Genomic DNA, 27193 nt, shown 5'->3' with positions numbered 1-27193 from the left:
CCAGCTTGTCAGGCTCTCCAGTGCCAATCCCGACTGCAATGAATGGGACACCAGAGGCAGTTGAAATTGCACTAGTACAATGTGGCGTGAGTGCTGTCTCATCAGCATTGCTCTGGGACTGGCGCCACCATCAGCACGTGGAACACCCACCATCCAGTCCCGACATCAGCACTTAGTCTCTCAAAGGGAGAATCCCACCCTTAATATTTGTGTTTCGACAACCTTCAGTATAACACCAATTCTGGCAGTTATAGGATCAAGTCAGTGTGTCAGCAACCTTTGGGGGTGCAGTGACAGTTGCACATATAATGTGTATTAATGCTTTTTTTATTGAAAGACAAAGAAATGTAAGGAAATTAAATCTAAATGGCGAGAACATTTCTAAACCCAGAATGCAAAGTCATAAAACAGTTATCTCAGTTAGTGTTTCTAAATATTAATCCTGGCTTTGACAAACCTGCCCAGGAGCTGACACTTTTTCTATGAAAAATCATTTACTAGTGAAATTATTTGAAGCACAAGTATTTTAAAATGATCTGGAAGCAATGTTTCCTTCAAGATGTCAGGCTGCGCGCAGAAACCTGAATCTTCCTGAACAGGTTCAGACAGGTTAAAGTGATCATGCGGACAGGGCCACGGAAATGAATTCAAGCAGCACCTGGCAAAATAAAATATTTTTTTAAAAGGGAGTATGTTGTTTTTACCCGAGAAACGTTACAGCATTACCCAAGTGCCTCATTGTGTTAATGTCAGCAGATTTAATAATTAGCAGTAGGGGTGGCACGGTGGCGTAAAGGTTAGCACTACTGCTTCACACCACTAAGGACCCGGGTTTGGTCCCGGATCGTTGTCCGTGTGCAGTTTGCACATTCTCCCCATGTCTGTGTGGGTCGCACCCCCCAAACCAAAGATGTGCAGAGTAGGTGGATTGGCTATGCTAAATTGCCCCTTAATTGGGAAAAAGAAACACAGGGCAGTATGTAATTCAATCAAGGAATTTTGATAATTCCCATAAACTTAACTTCATCTAAAACCTCTCCTGCCTGGATCCTAACTCCCACCCAGTCTTGATCACACATCATCCCCACGCTTGCTGATCTACTATGGCTCCCCCTGAAGCAACAGAATTTTACAATTGCGAATCATTCCGAATTGAAATGTTAACTCCGTTTCTCTCCCCACAGATGCTGGGTGACCTGCTGCGTTCATCCAGCAGTTTGTTTTTACTTTAAATTCTCAACCTTGTTTTAAATCCCTCCATGTTCTCACCCCTCCCTAGTTCTGTAGCTTTCTGCTGTCTGTGCCATTGGCAAATGCACAGTCAGTTGCCAGAGCGTTAAAATCTGGAATTCCCTCCCTAACGCTGCAATGCCTTGCACTTTTGGTCAGACCTTTGGTGGTCCGCTAATCACTGCGAAATGTGGTTGGATAACGTTCCTGTCAAAGGCATTCAGGCATTTGAAATGCATTATGTAAATAAAAGATATTATTGATATTAATGCAAAGTCAACTGTTAACACTTTTGGCTCAATCGTGCTGAGACATATCATACCTTTACTGAACTTGAAGTCATTTGTGTTGCAGAATGAGATTCAACATTAAGATGATTTTAGATGAGGCTTTGTCCCTTGGTATGGCTCGTCCCATTTGTAATATTGTCTCACATTTATCCCACCGTACAAAAGTCTTAGTTAAGCTGTGGTGATTCAGGGTAAATCTGGGTGGTGCTGAAGGGTAGATAAAAGGTACTTGCCAGAGGTGTGCCCTGGGGAAGCTATGGGAGGACATGGTGAGGGCGTAGGGTTCTCCCAAGTGCAACATTTACCTCATGAGTATTTGACTTTATGTTGGTGATTAACTTTTGAGTTTCTGAATGCAAATCAGTCAAATTTGACAGTGGAATCAAAGGAGACAACGCAGAAATGATTCACTGACTTACATAAGCTAAGAACTTGGGTAAAACGGCATTTAAAATGATCTCGGAACTATATAGAGGAAACATGAAGCGATCAATAGATGTGGTCCATGAATTGTGTTGAAATAACAAAGTATGACCTTAGAAGAGGCTGGGGAGTCTCTATGGCGAAATGCCCAACTACTGCAGAGGAGCAAAACCCAGCCGAGTTTATTAATGTTCTAGCACGGGATGGGGGCACCGCTGCCTAGGCTATCACTAATTGACATTGTGGTATGAGCTGCCTTCTTGAACTGTGGAAGTCAATATGGTGTAGAACATAAACTATACAACCAAAGCAAATACAAACTAAAGGAAAAGGACGATTAAACCAGAATTTTAGTTAAATAATATTGACCATTGGATGGGATAACGGCGAGATGCGGAAAGAACCTTGAAGTCTTTCTTGCAGGTGGCAGTGCTGAGGAAACAATGTAAAGGGCCGGGAAGACTTTGCTTTGCATGTGAATTCCAAAGAGATGTTTTTATTTTAAATGATAAATCCAGATATTTTAAATTGTAAGAGAATCTGTTGCATGTTTGAACTATTAAAAGATCAACGATATATGGAGTGGTTGCACAGAGCTATGGAATAAAGAATTAGCTACATGCTGCAGTGGAGGGACTTTAGTCACTTGAGAAGGGAAGCAAAAAGGATCTCAACCTTAATTTCCATGTCATTATGCTTTGCTTATTGACAGCAAATTTGCTGAAGCAATATATTGCAGAGGTGACTGGTATAAAAATATCTTAGACAACATTATACAAGCTGCTTGTGGTTCACAGAAATTTAAAGGTTTGTCAGTCCATTGCAATTGTGCTATTTTCTCCAATTCCTTTTATATCCTTCCTTTTCAAACATGTAACCAATTCTCTTTTAAATACCATGGCCTCAGTTCTAATAGCCAGACATTATAATTCATGTCAAATCGCACTTGTAAAAATAAGTCACTTGGTAATACAGAACTGAAGCATTACTGAGATACGTTGTCGATGATTTTTGCCTTGTGTTCAGCAGGACAGATGCAAGAATGCAAACTTTCAAAGGGAGCAACAATTTATGCTGGGTGTAAAAAGGGTGCTGATTGGGGTGACAATGAAGGATGCACCACGGAACTATGGTCTTCCATGTGTTTGTTTAATTCAAAAAAGGCACAATGCCTGGATGTTTCTGGAGGAAAATATACTATAGCAAGCAGAAGCCAAACTGATAATCTTAAATTGGTTCTAATTCTTAGCACACACTGGGTTTCTCAGCATGTGCTGGTGAATCAAGGAATCGACAAGGAATAGGCAGAGCGTGGACTGTACTCAACCAAACTGTAGTTGCAAAACTCAGAACAATGTCCAACTTTAGATGTGATTCCGCGATTCAACAGCACTTGCTGAACAACCCAGAGTGTGATAAGAACTACAACAAGCAGTTCAAGATCATGTCAGGCTATCAATGTGACTCACTCACACTTGCCAGCCAGAAGCTACATATATTCATAGGGTCCTCTACAGGCAGCAGGAACATGTCCTGCTGTTGTCTTAAATGTGGCGGACACTAGGCCCCGGTTGCGTTCTCCATAATACCTTAACCAATCAGTACCCATTTCTCATGCAGTATTACCTGATTCCTTTGAAATTTGGCATTCTTGCATCTGTCCGGATGAGTATCAGACAAAAAGCATCAGCAGCATCCAATTTTTCAGCAAAACTCACATTATAAAAATCCTTCAATGGTTCCTTTTATATTTGTACTCCGGGAATCCAGCCAGATCGGAGTACTTCTAGCATGTTTGTTTGTTTTTGTCATAATATAGCAACCATCTGAATTTATGAAAATCCTCCATAATGTTGAGTCTTCAATTCCAGTGAAGAAATCAATCTTTCAAGACTTCCTCCATGAGTTTAAGTTTTCGCCCCTTATAATAATTCTAGTGAAAAGTTTCTTTCCTATTTCTTACCTGAAACCCTTCTCTTTATCACAATAATTGGGAGAAAAAAATATCCTTTTTTTCCCCATGGCTTTGTCCAGTGTAGCACTTTCCTGGAATATTTTCCCATTGTTAAGGAAATAGCAACCAGCACCTGAACAGATGGTCATCTACCATATTAGGAGCTAAACTGCCTCATAGTTGTACCGTTTGAACTTTGCATTGAAAATCTTCAAGCATAACTCTCCCGCAACATAAACATCAGATTCCCATGAGTAACTCATACCAAACATCATTAAGTCAAAAAAATGTATTAAATGATTTAAACAGTATAATTGAAAAAAATTAACATCTGATGTTTCTCCACCCCGATTTCCGGAATAAGACTCATGCAGCTGAAGGTATCACTCCAAGTATGCAGCTACTATAAGGAATTTAGATCAAGATGACCTATCTGCTACCCTAGCATTACCTGAACAATACTGGAATCAGGCCCCACCACACCCACCTCCAGCAGGTACACACCACCCCGTGAACTGGTTCACTAACATCTATTGGAAATCAAACAAGAACAGAAAATGCTATAACACTCATGTCAGATGGCACCTGTGGAGAAAGACTAATTCAACATTATAGGTGTGCACCCTTTTGTCATTTCTATCCTCAGAAGGTGGTGAATATTCACATCACTTTCTGTATTTCCATTGCAGGATAGCTCTGATAATTTTCCTGCCTCTACCCATTGAGTCACCCACTGTTTAGTATTGACAATGATAAGCTCTACTCAACAATAAATTATGTTAGGAACCTCAGCCGTTTTGCCTATGCCCTAGCCTGAAGCAAACTGGATTTCCAACACTGTCCCGTAGAGTTCCAAAACATCAATGCATTAAGAGAATGACATCAAAAGATCCAGTAAATCAGTTAGGTTAATATGATTTAGAGGTCCAGTGGTATAACATCAACAGTGACTAATTCTAGCTTAACGCTCAGAAGTCAATGTCATTCAATTTTGCTTACATTTCTGTTTAAAATGTTGAAAAATAAGTAAATTTCTCTGGTGGAGAGAATAGAAAAGCATGAGGCAAAATAAAGAACTTTTGCTTCAACAGGAGATGCAATCTAGGAATAATTTTAATAGTAACAAAACGATGAAAGTTTAAACATGATTTTTGTTCTTGTGTAAATTTAAAGGAGTGAAAGAATAAATTATAAAAATCTCTTGGGAAAATAAACAATCCTATTTAACTATCAGATTTAGCATCATAATAATCCATCTTCCCACAAGCTCCTGATCATAGAAAACTCCTACAGCAGCTAGAAAAATGTTTTAGGAAAGTGATAGGAAAGCGTTCTATGCAGCTGCATAATGGAGTTGCAGGAGGGAAAATAAGACTTCAAATTCAGTCAGAATCTTTTAAGGAAACAATATAATTTATTGAACTAAAGCTATGGAAGGAATATTCAACACAAAGAATTGAGATTGGATATCTCAATCTAAATGCAATGCAAGTGAAAGTTTACTTTTAAAGTAACTGAATTGGGTGGGGAGCTCCCTTTGTGATGGGTTTAAGTAGTTAACCACCCTGGTGGAAAAATACCCAATTTGAAACTGCTTACTCAATTTACTCAAAGCATTATTTGTGAGGAAATATCTGAGGCACAAATAGGTGTAATATTCCCAACCCCTCTAATGTTGTGATTGACAGGCAAGAGGTGCATAAAAATAATCCATTATGCCTGATCTACGTCACACCAATTGCTTCACAATCTGCTTCAATAATGTCCTCAAACACATTTTTCTGTTTGTTGGTCCAAACCCTACTTGCCATGATTTGTTACTTTTAAAAAATTCATTCATGGATGAGGGCATCGCTGGCTAGGCCAGCATTTTGTGCCCATTCCCAAATTCCCTGAAGAACATGCTGAACTGCCTTCAACTACTGCAGTCCATGTGGTGTAGGCACACCCAGACTGCTGTTCGGGAAGGAGTTCCAGGAGCTTTGACCCAGCAATGGTGTGGCCAGGAGTGTTCCCATTTGTGTTTTGCCCTTGTCCTTTGAGATGGTAGTGGTTGCAGGTTTGGAAGGTGCTGTCCAAGAAGCCTTGATGAGTTTCAGCAGTGCATCTTTTGCACTAATTGGTGAGGAGGTCCAATTGCACTATGCTGAAAATATATATTTCCCTCCTACCCCTCAGAGTAACTTAAAGTATCTGAGACACAAATGCCACATTACTCTTCACTGTCACTGTGCAAACTCAATTTCCAAATACAAAGGCAAAATACATGAATATTTGAGTAACACCCTCACCTAAATTTCATGTTTCCACATTCACTAATACTTCAATATACCATCTTGAAAGCAAAATAAATTTGGCCTGATCAGATCAACTAAACAGCTTCAATTAAAAGTCCGAATAACTTTTCCAACGTCTATCTATCGGTGCAATCAAAAACAAGAAAACCACAAAATTGAAGTTAACATGATGGCATGTCTATAAGCTAGTCATTAAATATTTATTCTTACAAATAAAGAAAAAAGGAGAAGTTGGTTACCTATAGACTAACCAGTCCAAAAATGATAAGAGGATAAACTTCTGAGGCCAAGCTGCAAAACAATCCAGTGGTCACACAAAGACAACCTGGATTAATTCAATCAGCACAGAAGCAGAATTGAACAAGTTGTAAAACAGGTAAAAATCTGAAAAGGGAAAACGTAGAAATGGATTGTGTTTCAGCACAGCTATGAGGCTATAAAATTCTATGATTTAAATTAGCACCATACCTTCTAGTTATTAATTAAAACTTCTCTAGAAATTTAAGAAAATTCTCATTTGAAATCTTGACAAACAATTCTGGGCAACTGATTTTGGAAATTAAATTTCTTCCTTCAAAAGCAAAAGAGGCAAATTTTCAGGTGGAGGAAGGTGATAAACTTCATTTCAACCACAATCTACCTTTCTTGAGCCATCATCTATAATTTTTTTTGTTGCATTTACAATCTGAGAACACAACCAACTCCTTAGTCAAGGTTTGCTACTCAAGTGGATCACAAGAAAACAGCTGATTTAAAAACTAGGCTTTGGAATAAGGACTTTAAATATAAGATACAGATTAAGAGCTAGGTTACAAGTCACACTGGTGGAACAAAAACAAGAAATTTGCCTTCCTCCCCACACCCAAATACAGCAGTGCACAAAACATGAATTTGGCTCTTGGAGAAAAATCCCCTTTCCCGCTAGTTCTGCCAGTGACATTGACGACAAGATTAAGATTCAAAAACATTTTTGCTGATCAGATTGTTAAAAACTTGTGAAAACTATTGTTTAATTAGCAACGTAAGATGCATATTCTTCCCAACCACAGCACTGAAGAGAAACAATGTTACAGCGCTTAGGCATCCTGTAAAAACTTTACATACTGGTTAGGATGAAGACTCTTAATTCTCTCAAAGTGAATTTAAGATCCCACAAAACTATATATTTAGAATATTCACTTTAACAAGTGCAAAATACTACATTCACAGGAAAGACAAAACTGTCAATCTTGTAGATTGTCAGTTACGTGCAGTCATTATGGCCTCTGGCAACCCTGTGCAAATTTTATCAAAGGGAACTGGAGTGTATCTCCAGACTCTGTGTCCAGATATAACATTTATTGCTTTATATGAATACTGTATTGAAAGCCAAAGCATTCAGTTTACACACAAATTATACAATTATATAACGTTTCACAAAGGCAGTGAACAATTACATCTACAATTAATCTACAAAATCTACTTACAGAAATTTAAAAATTCTAAATATCAAAAAGTACAGTTGCCAGAAACAAGTACAAACAAATTTTGACAGCCAGTAATTGTGGCTGAACGGTTAACAGTTTTGAATTTACAAGTTGGATATCAGAAAACATCAGAAGTACAGATTAAGATTTGTGCTTTGAGTTCTCATCTCCAAAAATGTACAACCACTGGCTGTCAAAATGTAGTAGCATGTTCAAAAATATTTCATTCACTTCAAAATTTTGTACAAATCATGGTGGTTCAATGCACCCCCTAAAATTGCATTACCAGTACATAAGATCTGGCACAAGACTAAATTAACAAGGTAATTGCAGTAGCTCTTCAATGCAGTCAGTGGTGTACGTGTAACGATGCTGTCTGCATGCTACCTAAAATGTTAACTGAAAGGAATTTGCTCAAATATTCACAATGTTCTAACCACTGAGCATAAATTGAGTGATTACCTCCCAACTTTTTCTGCTTGAACAATGAATCAAAAAAAGCATTTATTCTGCAACCAAAACAAACTGATCTTGAAACAAGTCCTAAACTTTGTTGCTTCACATTAATGTGAACTACACACTCCCTTTTGATTAATGAGTACAGGATCAGAAGTAAATGAAAGTGATGTATTGTTTTGAGTTCTTTCCTGGAATGTGTCTTAACCTGTTGTTTCAGCAATGTTTAATGTATTAAATGTTGAAACAGTGACCACGTAGGAAATGAAATTTTGCTGAAGATATTTAAAAACGAGACAAAAAAACTATGGTAAATGGCCTAGTCCAATGAATTGGAAAACAACTTGACAATTATAGTTTTTACTTTCCAGTTTAAAAACGTTTCTCTAATTAGAAAATCTATACACAAAACCACTGATTTGACCAAACAAAAAAAGCGGGAGCAGTAGATGAGACCTGAAGGAGCTGGGTTCACAGTTCTCATCTGATACAGCTCTTCCAGGTATTTCTTGGAGAAGGTTTGTCCCTCCTTCTCCTGGAAACAAAGGTCCACTTTATTACATAAAATTTTATACAGTGTAAAATCAACACCTCATGGAAAATACTGCAGAGTATCTCAACATTTAGTCCTGTTCCATTGGTTCCTCTGTGGCATCTGCACTGTTCTCCATTGGGCTCTCAGAAGGCATCTCTGGAGTTTCGGGAGGTGTATCTGGTTTTTCTGTATCGCTGTAGTCCACACTGTTACTAACAGCGTCAGTGTTTTCACTGATTTCACTTGCCTTAGAAGTTAATGTCTTGGTTGGCTCAGATTGGTCCATTTGGTTTTCATCCGATGTTTTGACATTGTCAGATGAAACTTCATCTTTATCTTGCTCAGATTCAAACATGGCTTTTACTTGTATGCTTGAAGGCTCTATAAATACACAAAAGTTCATCAGATGTCACTTTTTCTCCAGTACCACACAGCTACAAACTTGCAGAAGGTAAATTGAAACCATTCCAATGAGGGGAACATGGCAATTGGAAAAACAAATCTATGTGCAATAAGTTTCATATATTATTAAGAATTAATTTCAAACCATCCAATAGATTAGTTTATATATTTGTGACATAGGAAACTTGTATGCACAGGGAAAGAGGAACACCAAATAAATTAATTCACAAGATTCATGCAACAGCCAGTAGAAGCATATATACAAGATCACGGATTCACTTGTTTCATCAATACAATAGGAATTGGGAGTTTACACAATGGGTGACCCTAAAATCTCATCAATTCCCTACATTGCTCAGTGGCTTAAGTATTCAAAGGCACCAATGAAGGTCTGAGTGTTAATATATATGTATTGTATTCGGTGGATTTTAAGCTTGCGAATCCAAAAATTACAAAGGCAAGTTACCCCACACTATTTAATTGCAATGAAGAAAGGAATGCAATGCCGGAAGGGATGTTAGATTTTGTAATTTTCAAAACTGAATTCGATACATAGTTGAAAAAACTGAGGGTCTAGGTGGAAAAGTTTGGGATTATTGATTCATGGATCGCTCTTTCAAAGAGCTGGCACAGGCACAATGGGCCAAGTGACCTCCTTCTATGCTGTAGGCGGCTGAGATTTATAGAAACCCCGTCATATATTGCATACATCACATGGAAATAGCAAACCAAATGGATACTTGGAAACCAAAGCCATATAAAACAAAATCAGAAGATTTTATAAAACTTTGTTGATTTCAGGTATTGAAACAAAAGCAGATAATATTTCACAAGAACATTCACAATCTCCAATGATGAACTATAAAATGCAGCTATTAAGTAAATCATATTAGGGTTGGTTTAGCTCAGTGGGCTAGACAGCTGGTTTGTAATGCAGCAAGGCCAGCAGCGCGGGTTCAATTCCCATACCGGCTTACCCGAACAGGCACCGGAATGTGGCGACTAGGGGCTTTCCACAGTAACTTCATACTTGTGACAATAAAACATTATTATGCATTCAATAGTGAGAAAGTTGGAGATGATACATAAAGAAACAGGAATCCGGGCAGCTGCATTAAATACAACAGATTGAGAAGGATGAGTGTACCAAATCTGCATACAAGACCATTATACTACAAGTACTGCTTCAACTAATATTTGTCGAGTGCAGTGCATGACCACACTTGATTGATGCCCAGATTAAAAAGGAATTCCTTCACTATTTTGACCTCCCAAGAAATTACATGATTGCTAGGGTGGGAAGAATTGTTTAGTAGTGGCTGGTTTCGCCATCATGGTGTTGGACAGACTAAACGGACCAGCTGGCTTTTCCGCTCGTCATTTCAGTACGTTCATATTGTGTTCAAGCAAACATGCAGAGAATTTTGCTGCTTTAAATTTTAATGGTAGACAAAAAAGGGGACATTAAAAAGTCTATTTTTTTTATTTTAAACTTGGCTACTTACTAGAATCAGTACAACTACTGCTTAATATAATACCCAAGTGATACAAAATTATCTCCTGAAGTTTAACCTGTATTTTAAAGGTGTAATTCCAGTTTTCACGTCTCACTTGGTTATACTGAACTTTATTGAAACAGCTATTTGTCCCACAAAGCTGCACTGTCACTTGCCTACCAGTAGAAAGATACAGAAAACGTGCTCATTAAAAAGGTGATTCTAGCCAGCTATAGTACTACTTTATACATTCAGGAAAGGACTCAGTACCTTGTTTATCTGCATCAACTGGATCAGTCCATTCACTCTCGTCTTTGGCTTCTTCCTGCTTTTCTGTGTTTTCAGTTTCTTCAGGCATTTCTGAAGAACTCTCAGAATGTACAGGCTCCTCCTCCTCCTCATTTTCTGTGTCAAATTTCAGTCGTTTTACCTCAGGTGCTTCAGCTTCCATTGTGTCCTCTAAATGTTTATTTTTTGAACAGTTACTCTGGATGTCTTCTCCATGGGATGTAGGTGAATCACTGTTTAAAAAAATAAATTGTAGTCACTGTAACAATTCGTACACAGATCAAAGACAGCTTGAACACGTCAACAGGCTTAGAAACATAATCAAGTTTAATAGCATTGACCCTTCCCTTCATGCTCTACAAAAGCGAGAGGACTAAATCTCAAAACAGATTTACTGCCATATTTGGGCCAGTAGCATAATCCATACATCCTGTAAGGATTACATCCCAGTCTCCTAGTTCCTTCACTTCCGTCTCATCTGTTCTGATGAAGTCACTTCACAAATCAGTACTGCTGACATGTCTTCATTCTTCCCTAATCGTGGCTTCCCACCCACTGTGGTAGACAGGGCCCTCAACCATGTCTGACCCATCTCCCTCACCTTTGCCCTCCCTCCCACAACCAGGATAGCGTCCTCCTTGTCTTCAATTTTCACCCCACCGGCCTCCGTATTCAAAGGATCATTCTCTGCCAGTTCCATTAACTCCAGCATGATACCGCCACCAAACACATCTTCCTCTCACTCTTCATCAGCATTTTGCAGGGACTGTTCCATCCAGGATACTCTGGTCCGCTCCTCCATCACCCACAACACCTCACCCTCTTCCCACAGCACCTTCCCATGTAATTGCAGATGGTGTATTACGCAGGTTCCTCCCTGCTAATCATCCAAGGGTCGAAACACACGTTTTAGGTGAGGCAGCACTTCACATGCACCTCCTTCAATCTGCTTTATTGCATTTGCTGCTCCCAATGCAGGGCTACTCTATATTGGAAAGACTAAACAAAGACTGGGTGACCGCTTTGCCGAACACCTTTGGTCCATTGGCAAGCAAGACCCAGGCCTTCCTTTTGCTTGCCATTTCAACTCACCGTCTTGCTATGTCCATCCTTGGCCTTTTGCAATGTTCCAGTGAAGCCCAGCGCAAACTGGAGGAACAGCACCTCATCTTACGATTAGGCACGTTACAGCCTTCCGGACTGAACATTTGAGCTCAATAACTTTCAACTGTGAACTCTCTCCTCCACCTTCACCCCATTTTTATTTCCATCAAATGTATTTAAATTTTTTCCATCCATCCATTTTTTACTCACCGTTGACCCCCGTTCCCCCACCCCACTTGGGCCATCTTTTCCCTGTTCCTAGTTTTCCTTTGACAGACTGCCTACCTTTCTTCGGCCATTAACACATTCTAACCTCTTAATGTGCCATTATCAGCACCCATCTTAGCCTTGACCACCACAATTTACATTCCCTTTGTCTTTTGTCCGCAACATTTTTGTCAATTGCCACCTATCGTTGGCCCTCTATTCAGCCCCTCTGCTCCACTCTCCCCCCCCCCCCACCGCAACAATATAAATCTGACCCTATTTCTAGTGGTCACTAGCTTTGACAAAGTCATCCAAGACTCGAAAGGTTAGCTCCCTCTCTCCACAGATGTTGTCAGACCTGCTGAGATTGTCCAGTATTTTATGTTTTTGTTTGATTCCAGCATCCACAATAATTTGCTTTTATCCATTCCATACATCTGTTGCCACAACTGGAAGGATAATACCACTACTATTCACACATTCGGGCTCTAACAGAACTAAACTGGTGCTGTTCAGTCTTTTCGTAGGAATTTTATGCATTGTATCGCACAATGCTCGGCTGCTAAAGTGGAGCTGTGTTGAGCGAGCATTGCTAAAGTGGAGCTGTGTTGAGTGAGCTTTATGGTCTTACATCCTTAGGTCTATTAAGTTACTTCTTGCTGGTGAGGTTGTTATAGCAGGTCCTATCTCCATCACAGAAGAAACTAGCAGTGAATCACTATGTTCATTGGCAGACTGGGGCTGCTGCTTTAGGTGTCATTTCAGTCTTAGTGCGTTGGTCGCATGCTCACGCGAGTCAGAAGGTAATGTATTTCAATCCAGAGACTTGAGCATAACAATCAAGTGAAGACACTCCAGTGCAGTATTATGGAAGTGCTCCACTGTCAAAGAAGAGGTGCATTCTTTAGGATGATGCATTAAACAGTGAGTCCACAGCTCTCCGGTGGCCATAAATCACATTGCATTATTTTGAAAAAGAGGAGTTTTTATTCTTGGCGGCCTGGACAATATTTATTGGTCAAATCATGAGAAAGTTGATATTTGGTCATTAATGCACTCTTGTTAGCAGGAGTTCGCTGTGCTCAAACTGGCTGCTGTATTTCCTACTCGGCAACAGTGACTACACTTCAAAAGTATGTTTTTTGGTGGCCTGTGGTCATAAAGACACCATGTAAATTCAAGTCTTCCTTTCTCGTTGAAATATGAGTCAATTAGCTATAGGTACAATATTAACACAATAAATATACCAGCTGCAAGACATACACAGATATATTTTGAGCAGACCTATAAACACTGAAGGATCAAAAATGGGCAACTCCATTCATTTTTGAAATAGCGGTGTACTTCATGTAAAATGCTATTTTCCATCAAGTCAAAAATAACAGATTTAAGATAAAGTACACTACAATGTCAGTTTCAAACAGAATCCACATATTCCTCAGCAAAAAAAAATTCTATTTACCATACTCCAAAGCCACAGAAAAATTAAAACAGATTGATCTGAAACTAGTTAAAATTGCAATGGGCATCAAAAGGAAAAAATCCAAGTTGACACAGAAAGTTGTTTACTGTGAGTAGCTACTATTTCATTATACATAGAGGACTGGCAGTATAATAAAGAGCACAATACCAACTTCCAGCAAGTTGGTGGACTGTAGTCCGGAGGTAAAAAGTAAACAATCAGAAAATACACATGTAATTCTGAAGTACAAATTCATGGCCTCAAAATCTCCATAATTAACTATCTACACAATAAGCAGATTGTTATAGGAAAGGAAAATAGTAGATGAAATAGGTGGCATTTTTTAAAATGAGAGATTTGATGTAGGTATTAGCTAACTCATTTTTATACTGAATACACAGAGCTACACTTTTAACTGGTTCTAGTCTCACATCTGGCTCAGCAACACAAATCACATTTTTATTTCAACTAGAACATTCAATTACTGTTTCCAACAGAAATTAATCATTTACATTGGTCCTCCATAATGTAAAGAACTTCAGCAGCTACAACCTACTGCAGTGAATTTTCAGTTTTTTAATAAAGGTTACCAATCCGTCCAAAGGTTTGATAAATATACCTGTGTGATTTGTCTTCCGTTGGTTGCACATTTATTTCTCTATCAAAGCTGTCCGGCAAACCATTAGTTGTTAAAGAGCTTGATAACAAAACCTTTGATCGACTCAGAGGTCTTGGAGTGCCAGGGCCATTTATATTAGATCTGAAAGAAAAGTACCCCAAACTTAGATTTTGCCAAACTACACAAGATAAACACACTAGTCATATGATCCAGTCATACAAAGTAATTGCACATTGAATTTTCAGTGCAAATTCCGAATTATCAAGGCAATTTTGAGCCATTTCACCAAATTTCTTCATCTACACACTAAATTATGCTCCAAATTCAGTAGCAAGCTAAAAAAAAAAGTTGAATCCAGTTACTTCTGCTCATCATTTTTAAAAATTCCACACAAGCATTTGTGCCATGTACCAGACCGAGCTGAGTTACCACTAGAAGGCCCATATTTTGATTTTCTTCTTGGAATTTCATGCAGCATTAACATATTACATCACTTACTATGTGACTAAATCTAAACCCAATGGCTCAAAGGAAATTAAAACCTATTTAACATATGCAACTTATTTTTAGGTTCAGTTAGAGGAACAATACAAATTTTACTTCAAGAATTAACCCATGGCATGAAACAACACCTGCACAATGTTGAGTTGCCACTGGCATTGAGATAATCAGATTTTCAGATACAAATGAGAGCTTTTCACAGCTAAAACCACCATTTACATTACGCTCCCATGTCTGTTCCATTCTTGCATTTCACTACTCTCACTGAAAATTACATGATGTCTCAAACATTCACTGCCATTTTAGTATGCTCACATTTCCTTTCCTCCTTCTTCTAGGTTTCTATCTTTCTGCTGCTACAAGCGCAGAGACGTGCACAGGAAAGGTCCACAAGTGTGAATTAAGTTCATCCCAATTTCCTGTTCAGCAAGAGCTTAAATGTTGAGTGTCCCCAAGAGTCTAACTGTAATTGGGCAACCAGAAAGGCACTTTTCACAAATCCCTCAACAGTTATTAAACTGAAAAAAAATGGAATTTAAGTGATATTATTGTACAGTAAGATATAAAATGTTACAGTTATTCCCAAAACATTTGAATTTAAATATTCCAGTAATCGATAAAAAGTGTAAAGTTCAATTTGTAATTCAAGTAGGAGACAATAACTTGGGTTAATTTGGAGCCGTAGGCTACAACTATCATTTCTGCCACATTCGGAGCAAAGTCAGCATTTCACATCCTGGTGGCCTTGCAAGCATGTTTTTAACGAAAGGTATCATGAAACGCCACTGGTTGTTTTCAGCCTGAACCACCTACCATTTCAGGAAAGGGAATTTTAAAGTTAATCCCTGAGAAACAATTGACAACATCACAAATCACAAAACAATAGCTCACCTGTCTGTATAACTAGTGTGGCTTCCTGATAACATGATACCATTCACTCGATTCAAACTATTTGAGCCAAAGTTGTACTTCCTAAAAAAAAACCAGAAATTTTTAATCTTTGAAATATTAAACAATTCTAGAGTACAAAGCATGCACCATAAAATATTGAAGTTTTACTTTTTACTTACTCTGTAGAGGGATATACACAGCTGACAACCATAACATTCTGTAAATTTACAAAAAGAGTACATGAGACCAGAAGAGAATAAGTATTTGCATCTAAAATCATTAACTGTGAAACATTTCAACAAGAGATAATGAGCACCTGTCTTTCCCAGCTATTATAATTGGGATAAATAGCACTCATGATGAAAACTTTCTCTCCAGGTTATCCCCAAATAGCCAGCTTTTTCTGATAGCCCTCACAATTAGCTAAAAAGGAGTGAGGAGGAGACAATGGGCCACAATCACATTCATTTGACTAGATAGGAGTATCATAGAAAACAATGGAAGAAAATCTTTTAAACTGTCATTTGACAACAGCTTAAATATAATTAGCAATCAACCACTTCAATTGGATTGGAGGAGAACAACAATTGATGGAATGGGAGTGTTCATATAAGGCATTTGCTAAAAATTCTGCATAAAAGATTGTATAAATGAAAATGCATGACATTGGAGATGATTCTGTAACATGGGTCAATAATTATTTGGGAGGTACAGTGTATGGTTGAAGGGAACATAGAAAATAGTGTTCTCCAGCAATCTTTACTGACACCTCATTTTTTCACCATAGATATATGTTGAAGAAGTACAATTTAAACATGCAAGTTTGCAAATTAATATGAGGCTAAGTTAGAAGGGACTGAATGGCCCACTGCTGATTCTATGCTCTGATAATTTCAAAACCATCACTGCCAGCACAAAACAACCTTGTTTAGCCTTTTTTTTTTAAATAAAAAGCTAAAAAGAATGCTGGTTATGGGTAGCTTCTTCTGGGGGAAAAAGGCCATATTTCTTTGAACAGAAACCAGTGGAGCATTTACTTTCAAATCTTATTATTTCAGATTTGGCGATAAACCCTCAGTTTCTACACTCAGCAGAGCTGGAATCCAGATGCAAACATTTGTACTTGCTGCAAACCTGGTAACATAAAAGATAACCTCTGAGTGATGACAAAGCTAACTGAACCAACAAGACAGACAATCAAATGAAAATAAAGACACAAACCCCTGAAGAATAAACATAGTTGTCTGAAGATGGTTGAGGCAAGAACAACATGGAAGAAACAGAACTCTTACTTGAAGCCTCATGGACGTTACTTCACTTATTACCATCCTGAATCTTTTGATAACTTAACAAGAACTTCAATTGGTAAAACCCAGGTTTAGTGATCAAAAGAATATATAGACCAATGACTAGATTTTTGTTACCTTTTCAACTCCCCTGAGAAATTTGTCTGTCCCAGAGTAATTCTTCTTAGGATCTGTAAGCAGCTCACATAAACGCTGGATAGTGAAGGGAATACTGTAGACACAAACAAGTTATATATTAACCAGAACTCGCAACAAAAAGAGCTGGGAGTAAAAGACATGTTCAGGAGTTGCAGCAGGGATTTTCAAAACAGAGTAACATTTTAAGTTTGCGTGGAAACACGATCAAATTATTTAATATTTCACAAAAATATAAATGAGATTAGTGGAACTATTCAGTGATTAATCACATATTAACAATCAATTTCAGCTCATCTCACAGGTAGTACAATCACTTCAGAGTTAGATAGTCATGGATTCAGAATCTCGGCGTAAAAGGTATAAAAGGGGCCGCTACTTCGATCAGCAGGAGAGAGGGGGGCACTGAGGGAAAGGAGGGAGGTGGACGGCACTGAAGGAAAGGAGGGAGGGGGACGGCACTGAAGGAAAGGAGGGAGGGGGACGGCACTGGAGGAAAGGAGGGAGGGGGACACTGAGGGAAAGGAGGGAGAGGAGCACTGAATGGAAAGGAGGGAGAGGAGCACTGAGGGAAAGGAAGGAGGGAGCACTGAAGTAAAGGAGGGAGGGAGCACTGAGGGAAAGCTGAAAGAGAAGCACAGATTGGGAAAGGTAAGGGAGGGAGGGAAAGTTATTCTAATTTATACAATATTTCTGTTAAATTCTATAATTAATTTTAGTTTGCATTTTATTTCAACTAGGAATATACCGTGCTACACTCGCACAGTTCAGTATTTCAACTTGTACATTGGTTTTTTGGGCAAGAAATGTCTGAAGGGTCCCAATTCCAACTTAAGTTGTTTCACTTTAAGTCACGATTTTCAGGCATGCTACCACAGGTTTGTGTGAGGACGTACTGTAATTAGGATCGGTCATAAGCTCCCCCTGTATCCTGGTCAATATTTCTCTCTACAACGATCATCACATAAAATAAATTAACTCTTTCATCTCACTACTCTTTGTGGGACCTTCCTTTACTGACCACTTCACTAATATTAAAACAGCAATAACATGTTAAAAGTAACCCAGTGGCTGAGAAAGGCTCTGTAGATCTTCTTGACACTGAAAGGCACAGAATAGTTGCAAGATTTCTTTCTCAAGGCATTTATACTCTTGAGAACCTACAGTTTTGAGAGAATTTTGTTGGGAAACAACCTATTGGTGCTAAGATTGTCACTAAATAAGTTTGACAAACCTCCCAAGAAAAATGCAAACAAAACTGGTTTTAAAATGGGGTTAATTTCAATTTTCCACAGATAAATCGCCCTTAGGTGTTATGTTGCCCATTAGAATATCCCCACTTGCCCAAGAAATATATTTTTACACCTCAAGAAGGGTGACAGGGACTCATCAGATCATAGAATATAATCCATACATGGCTGAATTAGTCAATATTTGCAACTATTTAAATGGACCAGGGATAAAATTCCACTGATTTTGAAATCTGTAACTGAGAAAGGGGTTGATATCATTCAAATTTATTTCAAGCAGTAGAAACAAATTCAAACAAACAGGAAAAGGCAGAAGTGCTTCAATGGACTGCAATGTTTCTCGTAAATTAGGAAGAGAAATGTCCCTGCTTTAACATGCTGGCTTTCACAACCCGAGGACATCCTGAAGCACTTAACGACCAAGTATAGTCAATGTTGTAACATAGCATATGTAGCAGTAAATTTGTGATTTGTAGGTCCAGCAAACAGCAGTAATAATGACCTGATTTTAGTTTAGAAATTATGTTGATTGAGGGATAATGCTGTCCAGGACAACTTTTGTTCTTCTTCAAATTAGTGCTACAAGGGTTCAAATATCCACCAGAGGAGGCTGACAGGGCCTAATTGGACACCTCACCTCTCTCAGTACTGCACTGGGGTCAGGCCTAGACTTTTCTCTACTAGAATCTTTGCAGTGGGACTTGAACCCGCAACCTGACTCAGAAGCCAGTGCTACCAACTAAATTTGAAAGAGTAACATTTATAAAAATAACCCATTTTGGAAAACAAGTCAAAACACTGAATGCTATTTTAGAAGTGTTTAACAGATGTATGAAAGTTATCAAAATATTGCTTTGAAAATAGGAGTACTTTGAAGTGGAACCATTTCTGAAACATTTGTACATTTAATTTGAGACAAGCGCTGGAAAGGTTATTACAGTATTCATCTATGTTGGCAAAGAGTAAACCATTGTGGAACACTGGTTCTATTAATGTGCCTCAGTCTATATTTATAGAAAGTTTTGTTTTTTGTCATTGGAACATATCTGTAGAGCAAATTCCACCTTCGCTAAAAAGGATCACCAAAATAAATCAAAATGTTCAAATCAAAAAAATAAAGTAGGTAATTGGCATCCATGACCATTTGCAATGTTTCCCTCTTCATCATTACCTTTCCCTCAAGGGCATAACTAGTTTTATAGATTTAATAATAACTACTGGATTTCTAACAGTACAAGTAAATATGCTTCAATTCTTCATTGGCTGTCAGCCAATGGTCATGAAAAGTGCTGCATAAATGCAGGCCCCTTTCTTTTAACATAATTCATGGGTAATATGGATCAAGCCGTTTCATATGCAGTTCCCAGTTTGCACACTTGCAAAATAAATTTAGCCTGACATAATAGTGTGAACCTTTGCTTAAATCTGATCAAAAGTTACAAGATCAACAGAGATAAACAGGATCAAATTATCTACTACAGAATATATCTCTCAATACTACTAAAGGGCAAAAGTCAACAAAAATCATAATCATCAAGAATATTTGAGACTCCATTAAATGCACTTTTAAACAGCAATGCAATATCTCTCCAGAGAAATACATTATTAAGAACAAACGTGTCAACCAAAAGCACACTGATCAGCTGGTCGCACAGCAGAACAGCTCCCCAACTTATATCTTAAAACTAAATTCAGTTACCCAGACAGGGAAAAAACATTACAGAGATTCACATGTCCAATGGTTCAACAAAGACAAGTTGCAGTTCTGTCCATTTCTTCTAATTTACTCCCTTTCTCAAATTTGTTACAAGTATTCCCATTTCTGCTCATATGTTACACGTTAACAAAAAGTAAGCAATTTGCTCGTTTCTGTTCGTAGCCACAAGCAAGCGTACAAATATATTTTTCCTTTGTCTGGGAAAAGGATTGGCATTTCTAATATAATAAACAGAATTGTCAAACTTATAGAGAAATACACCAATTAACAAATTTAGATTTCCATGCAACTTAAAATGATTTACTGAAGCCACCTGAATTTTTTGGCTAGGTTTTAGTTGAACAATTGAAACTTTATTTTCACCAAGTGTAACTTTTAGATGCATAAATTTAACATGACTGGTTAAGCAATTAAACATAATTTAATCGTTAAACTATGTCCAATCTAATGCATATCTCAAAACTGAAGCAGCAACTAACATTGGGTGACAACAAATTATAGTTGCAGAAATACACATTTTACCACCCTATAATTTTGAGCTAAGATTTAATCTCAGAAAGGAAAGCTAATTAAATCCCACTGCCAATTTACATTTTCCCTCCCACTTCTTGCACCTGCTTATTAATCTAGGGATGTAAGAAAAGTTAGACTGTAATATGTGCCATAATGATAAATAACAGCAATTAATATATTTTAAAAATTAGTTAAATTGTGGTCAATTTTTAAAGGGATTAAATTTCTAACACCCTCACTGGCCTCTCCAATCAACACTGTCACATTGATAGAGCAATGCTGACATGATGTGCAAGTAACTTAGTTGATAAAACAGCTGAACCAATTTGCTAATAACTGAAAATATCGCAAGCTCTGCGAACACAAGACAAATATTAACCATTTGTTCATCCTTTTAAGAATTGGAAAGTGGCCATTGTTTTCAGAAACAGAAAACAAACTGCGACTGTACCTGCGCAAAGGAAAGCATTTGGAAGGAGGCATCATTGAACCATCCAAAAGATGATAGTTTATGCAAGTATTCCAAGACAAATGATTATATGGTTTCATGATGTGGAAATTCCGGTGTTGGACTGGGGTGAGCACAGTAAGAAGTCTTACAACACCAGGTTAAAGTCCAACAGGTTTGTTTCAAACACGAGCTTTCGGAGCGCAGCTCCTTCCTCAGGTGAATGGAGAGGTATGTTCCAGAAACATTTATATAGACAAAGTCAGAGATGCTGGACAATGCTTGGAATGCGAGCATTTGCAGGTAATTAAATCATTACAGATCCAGGGAGAGGGATAATCACAGGTTAAAGAGGTGTCCAACACCTCTTTAACCTGTGATTATCCCTCTCCCTGGATCTGTAATGATTTGATTATCTGCAAATGCTCGCATTCCAAGCATTGTCCAGCATCTCTGACTTTGTCTATATAAATGTTTCTGGAATATACCTCTCCATTCACCTGAGGAAGGAGCTGCGCTCCGAAAGCTCGTGTTTGAAACAAACCTGTTGGACTTTAACCTGGTGTTGTTAAGACTTCTTACTATATGGTTTCAATTCATGTTGATTAGGCCAAACGTGAAGTATATTAAATAAAAATGTACAAGTGTTGTTTCCTAAATTCTCAGTTTCCAATTTAACACTGTACAGCAATTAACTGCCACCTGCTCAGATTAAAAAGCTGATTGAAGCTTTATATCAGTATTATTCATTCAGCCAAATGGACACGGTTGAGGAAACTGATGTGTACTATCATGCTGAAAGTAAAGCACTTCTGCAATTCCTCTATCTAAACGGTTATGAAAAGACAGTGCATTAGAGCAAGTATGTCAGCCACAGCAATGGTGGTTGTAATACCAAGACACCAGCCAGCTCTTATGCACAAATTGCCCCAATAGGGCTGAATGGCAGGATACAGTATAGCATTAAAGGTGTCATGCAACACAAATGTGGTGCTGGTCATTGACATTAACAACTAAGAGACAAATTTGTCAATCCAACACTGTTTTCAGGACCAGATGACTAGTTAACGGCAATGATGAACACAAACCAACCATTTAGAGATGCCTTGCATAAAGTAGCACTGCTGGTTCTACTGGGACAAATCCCAAGTTTCAATTATCTTTTAAAACTGAAAAAACTTGGAGCAAGGCTATTCTGTTTCCAGGTCAAAGAGGAGGGTATGCACATGAATAACTTACATGTAGCTCAATATAGTATTTATACAATGAAACAGACAGTCCACTTCACGAGCCAAAGTTCCAGAAAGTCCAAGCGATTTTAAATTAGTATTGAGGTGTATTTCAAACAGAAGTTCAAAGATTATATTGATTACAAGAAATGAAAGTTGTCCTAATAGTCAAACTTTGAAAACGAATCCAGTGAAACTAAAGCTTAAAATTAAAATATCAGAAATTAGGTATCAAAATACCTATTTTAGTACTCGTGGTCAGTGAAGTTCACAGAATCATAGAATTTACAGTGCTGAAGGAGGCCATTCAGCCTATCGAGTCTGCACCGGCCCTTGGAAAGAGAACCCTACTCAAGCCTACGCCTCCACCTATCCCCATAACCTAGAAAAACCCCACTTAATTTAGCATGGCCAAGCCACCTAACCCGCGCATCTTTGGGCTGTGGTAGGAAACCGGAGCACCCAGAGGAATCCCACGCAGACATGGGAAGAACATGCAGACTCCACACAGACAGTAACCCAAGCCCCGCGGGAATCGAACCTGGGACCCTGGAGCTGTGAAGCAACTGTGCTAACCACTGTGCTGCCTTTGATTAGATTACATGGGCAGGGGGGTAATTTTATTTCTCATACTTTCATTGAATGCAGGTGCCAAATCCAGTTTTTACTTGCAATGCGAACACTGGAAGGACTTCAATGTAATTCTGGCACTATACCAGTGGTCCCAAACTTCTTTATATGTCGTGGCACATTTTTAATCTATGCAACATTGAGGCACGCCTTCTATTTTCTTCAACTGAACTGCCCTCTCGCAAAAGTCTTTCATCTCTGAAACTGACTGAAAATAATTTTCAATTGACTAATACAATTTTAACGAATTTCTGAAGTTTAGAATGAAAGCTTGAATGTCAAATACAATATTGGAGCCCGTTTCTTCTTTCCTTAACTTAATTTGTTCCTGTTCCTTACCTCGGTCACATTGTGTTTTTTTTTAACTTCTCCCTTTTTTCAACCTCTCCCCGTCTCCCTCGCGTCTACCAGGCTTCAGCGCCCGTTTTGTTTTGTGTTTTTTTGCGCAGATGTTCGGGGCCTTTGCCTTCGACTCCATGGTCGGCCTCTCCATCTTCCAGAGAGGCTGAGATCTCCGGCGTATGCGTCGTCCAGGAAAAGGCTGCACATGCGCGGTTCGCAATGTTTTATGTTGGTAATCGGAGTCGTGCACGCGCCGGCCGGAAAGGGACACGCATGCGCTGCTCTGATTTTTTTTTACCCCCCCCCCCCCCCCCCCGCGCGAGAAATTCCGAACCGTGGATGTGCGGCCCATTCCAAGCCGGCGCATGCGTGGGAACCCCGAAGGTTCATCGGGATTTGGAGATGCCGAGCACGGACCTGAAAACGAAGATTAGATCCAGTTTATTTACATGAATTTTGTAGCACACTTGACGGCACAGCGGCTGGGAAACTCTGCGGTATACACACCTTCACGAACAGCAAATAACTTGGATCCATACATTCACCCCAGAAACAAACCCCTGCTGGGAAAAAGTAACGTCCTGAATCTTGCAGTGTGAATTAGGATGAAAGAATCTCGCCATCATTACTCCTCTGAAACCAACAGCAACTTTGGGGATCTGCATATGTGCAATCGAACACACAAATTTAGAAATTGCTGCCAATGATTCTTCGTTTCTCCAAAAGATGGCCTGATGGCATTCCCCCTCCCACCAACTATAATCAGTGGGACATCTTTAAACTGATCAGAATGTCCACTCAAAGCACTCAGCATAACTGAAAACCCCAGAGAAAGTTACACTTTGATGAAAAATGTCACTGGGTTTTTATTATATTCTACTGCAGGGAAAAGATAGGGCACATTAGCCTTGGATACTCAAGAATGACAAAGGGAATAAAAGTTGTCAAAAGTTCTGTTTTACACAGCAGCAAGATTTTGTTAATAACCAGGAAGATGGCAAGTACAAGAGGGAATTGAAAACGTTAACATGGCAGATAAAGAGATTACAGGAAAGATTAGCAGGCAACATTTTTCACACCCAAAAACGTTTTATAAGCAGATGATAATATCAAGGGAAAAATTCAGGCCGATTTACAACAGAGGACATGGCTAAAGTATTAAATAAGTACTTTGCATCTATATTCACAAAAGAACATGAGAGAATAGGAGTAGACCATCGAGCCTTTTCTGCCATGGGGCGACACGTTAGCACAGTGGTTAGTACTGTTGTTTCACAGCTCCAGGGTCCCAGGTTTGATTCCCAGCTTGGGTCACTGTCTGCGGAGTCTACACGTTCTCCCCATGTCTGCGTGGGTTTCCTCCGGGTCTCCGGTTTCCTCACGCAGTCCAAAGATGTGCAGGTTTGTGGATTGGCCATGCTAAATTGCCCTTAAATGTCCAAAAAAAATGTTAGGTAGGGTTACTGGGATAAGGTGGAGGTGTGGGCTTAAGTAGGGTGCCCTTTCCAAGGGCCGGTGCAGAATCGATGTGCCGCATAGCCTCCTTTTGCACTGTAAATTCTATCCTAATTTTCAATGATGTTCAAAAAGATCACAACTGATATTAGGTTTCAATTTAGTTTTCCTGCCCATTCCCCAAAATCTCTCAATTCCCTCAGACCCTAAAAGTCTCTCTATGCCAGCCTTAAATATATTCAACGATTGAGCATCTTAAACTCTCTGGGGTAGAGAATTCCAAAGGTTCACAGCCAGTTTTAGGTGAAAAAAATTTCTTCTCATCTTAGTCCTAATGTCTGTGAGACAGTGCCTGCCCCCATGTTTTAGATTCCCGACCAATGGAAACAATCAGCAACCACCCTATCAAATCTGTTCAAAATTTTGGAGGTTTCAAGGAGATTGCCCGTTATTCTTCTAATCTCCAGAGAATATAACCCAACGTATCCACCTCTCGGCACAGGACAATCTCCTCACCCCAGGGACAAAAACTGGGAACATTCGTTGTGCCGCTTCCAATGCAAGTAAATTCTTTCTTAAATCTCGACTAAATTTGGCATATAGGGAGCTGGGTTCTCCCAAAATGGGGCTATGTACCCACGCCGACGTAAAAACGCTGGTGTTTCACTCCCGAGTTACCTCAAAAAAAGATAGACTGATTCACTTACCTTCAGGGGGCTAGCAGGGACCCGGAGTAATTCACACAGCTTTAGCTGCAGATACGGGCCCTCCAGTTTCGAGCCACGGCGAACGCCACAGCGGATTCGGACCGCGGAGGCAGCTCCAAAATGTAGGTACCCCCAATCAGCCGCGCGTTCTTGCATCCGACTGGCCCAATCTGTGCCCCAGCCACCCATAAGGCCCCAGCCGCCCATAAGGCCCCCCCCGGTGCCCGATCCCCGAAGACCCCACCAGGGCTGCCACGGACGGAGTTCGCAGCCCCCACGGCGAACATCCCGACCGGCCATACCATGTTAGTTCCACACCGTCGGGAATTCGGCCGGTCGGGAGCGGGGTATCGCTGGGCAGGCCTCTGGCAATGGCCCCCTAGCCGCGTGGAGTGATCGCACGAATATTCGGGGCCCAGAGAATCGCTGAACCGGCGCCGTGCCTAATTCCGTCGGGAAAGTTGATTCTCCGCCCCCGCACCAAACGCTATTTCGGCACGGGGCTGCAGAGCATCCAGCCCAGGATTTCCCATTAATAAAATAATGTTGACTTGTTCTAATCATTTTCTAAGTGCATTGTTAAGACTTCCTTAATAATAGATTCCAGCATTTTCCCAACAACTGATGTTAGGTAACTGGTCTGCAAGTTCACCCTCTTTTCCTGGAAAGCACTGCAACATTTGCCAACTTCTAATCTATTGTGACTACTCTCGAATTTAAGAAATTTTAGACAATCATAGCCAGCATATCTAACATCTCTGCAGCCATCGCTTTTAGAACCCTAGAGTGTAACCCATCAGGTCCCGGGGATTTGTCAGATTTTAGTCCAAGTTCCTCTAATATTTTATCTCTGCTATTAATTTCCTTCATTTCCTCACTCTTTTAGCTCCTAGTTTATCATCTATTTCTTTTTGAAAATTTTAATTAATTTTCCAATAAAGGGCATTTTAGCGTGGCCAATTCACCTACCCAGTACATCTTTGAGTTGCGAGGGCGAGACACACGCAGGCACGGGGAGAATGTGCAAACATCATATGGACAGTGACCCAGGGTCGGGAACGAACCAGAGTCCTCAGCGCCATGAGACAGCAGTGCTAACCACTGCGCCACCCTATTTCTAACATATAACTTGTGTCTTTTATTATGAAGTCAGACACATAATATTTGCTCAATGTCTTTGCAAGGAAGCACATGATGTGATAGTTACATTAAAAGAGGGGAGTTATGGACCAATTTCTAATGCAGCAGGGCAGGGGTTCCAAACAACAATGGTGTTGCGAGCAGCTCCACTTTCAGGGCAGCAATGGCAACTGTGGTAATCTGACGGCCTGGCCCAGAGGCACTGACAGCACAGCCCTGGATGCAGTGGATTAATTCCGCCAAACAGTACGGGGCAGGCAGTGAGCCTAAAGCAGCCTTGAACATCAGAAAACATTTTTAGCAGCGATTTAAGAGGCGAGTTCAAGTGGGGGCTAAACAGCTGGCTTGTAATGCAGAACAAGACCAGCAGCGCGGGTTCAATTCCCGTACCAGCCTCCCCGAACAGGCAATGGAATAAAGCGACTAGGAGCTTTTCACAATAACTTAATTGAAGCCTACATATGACAATAAGCGACTATTATTATCTGGAATGTTGTCTGCTGACTTAACGCAGCTGAGTGCAGATTTCAAACTGACTATATTTCTGCTCCCAGTTGCCTGTTGTACAGGCTCCTTACCTTAGGATAGCAACTCCGTTTCACAGATACAGGTTTTTGATCGTTGCCGATGCAATGGGCTGAAGGGCCTTTTCTATGCTGTAGATCTCTACGACTATGATACGAATTGAGAGGATGTCAC

The 27193-nt window shown here is 39.5% G+C and overlaps 1 protein-coding gene across 4 annotated transcripts in view; it reads right to left on the bottom strand.

Moving 5' to 3' along the window:
• Positions 1–7176: 7176 nt before the first annotated feature.
• Positions 7177–27193, bottom strand: part of LOC119973113 (serine/threonine-protein phosphatase 4 regulatory subunit 2-like) — a 69959-nt gene continuing 49942 nt past the window's right edge. For all 4 annotated transcript variants that reach the window (XM_038810677.1, XM_038810680.1, XM_038810678.1 and 1 more), the window contains 6 exons: positions 17046–17139; positions 15801–15838; positions 15622–15702; positions 14230–14370; positions 10820–11070; positions 7177–9032 (listed from right to left, as the gene is read on the bottom strand). In XM_038810677.1, coding sequence (XP_038666605.1) covers positions 8740–9032; positions 10820–11070; positions 14230–14370; positions 15622–15702; positions 15801–15838; positions 17046–17139 — 898 coding nt within the window. In that variant the 3' untranslated portion in view covers positions 7177–8739. The remainder of the gene's footprint in view (positions 9033–10819; positions 11071–14229; positions 14371–15621; positions 15703–15800; positions 15839–17045; positions 17140–27193) is intronic.

This window comes from Scyliorhinus canicula, chromosome 11 (genome assembly GCF_902713615.1).
Source record: "Scyliorhinus canicula chromosome 11, sScyCan1.1, whole genome shotgun sequence".
Taxonomy (NCBI): domain Eukaryota; kingdom Metazoa; phylum Chordata; class Chondrichthyes; order Carcharhiniformes; family Scyliorhinidae; genus Scyliorhinus; species Scyliorhinus canicula.
Note: the sequence above shows the minus strand (reverse complement) of the source record. Positions and strands in the feature narration are given on the sequence as shown.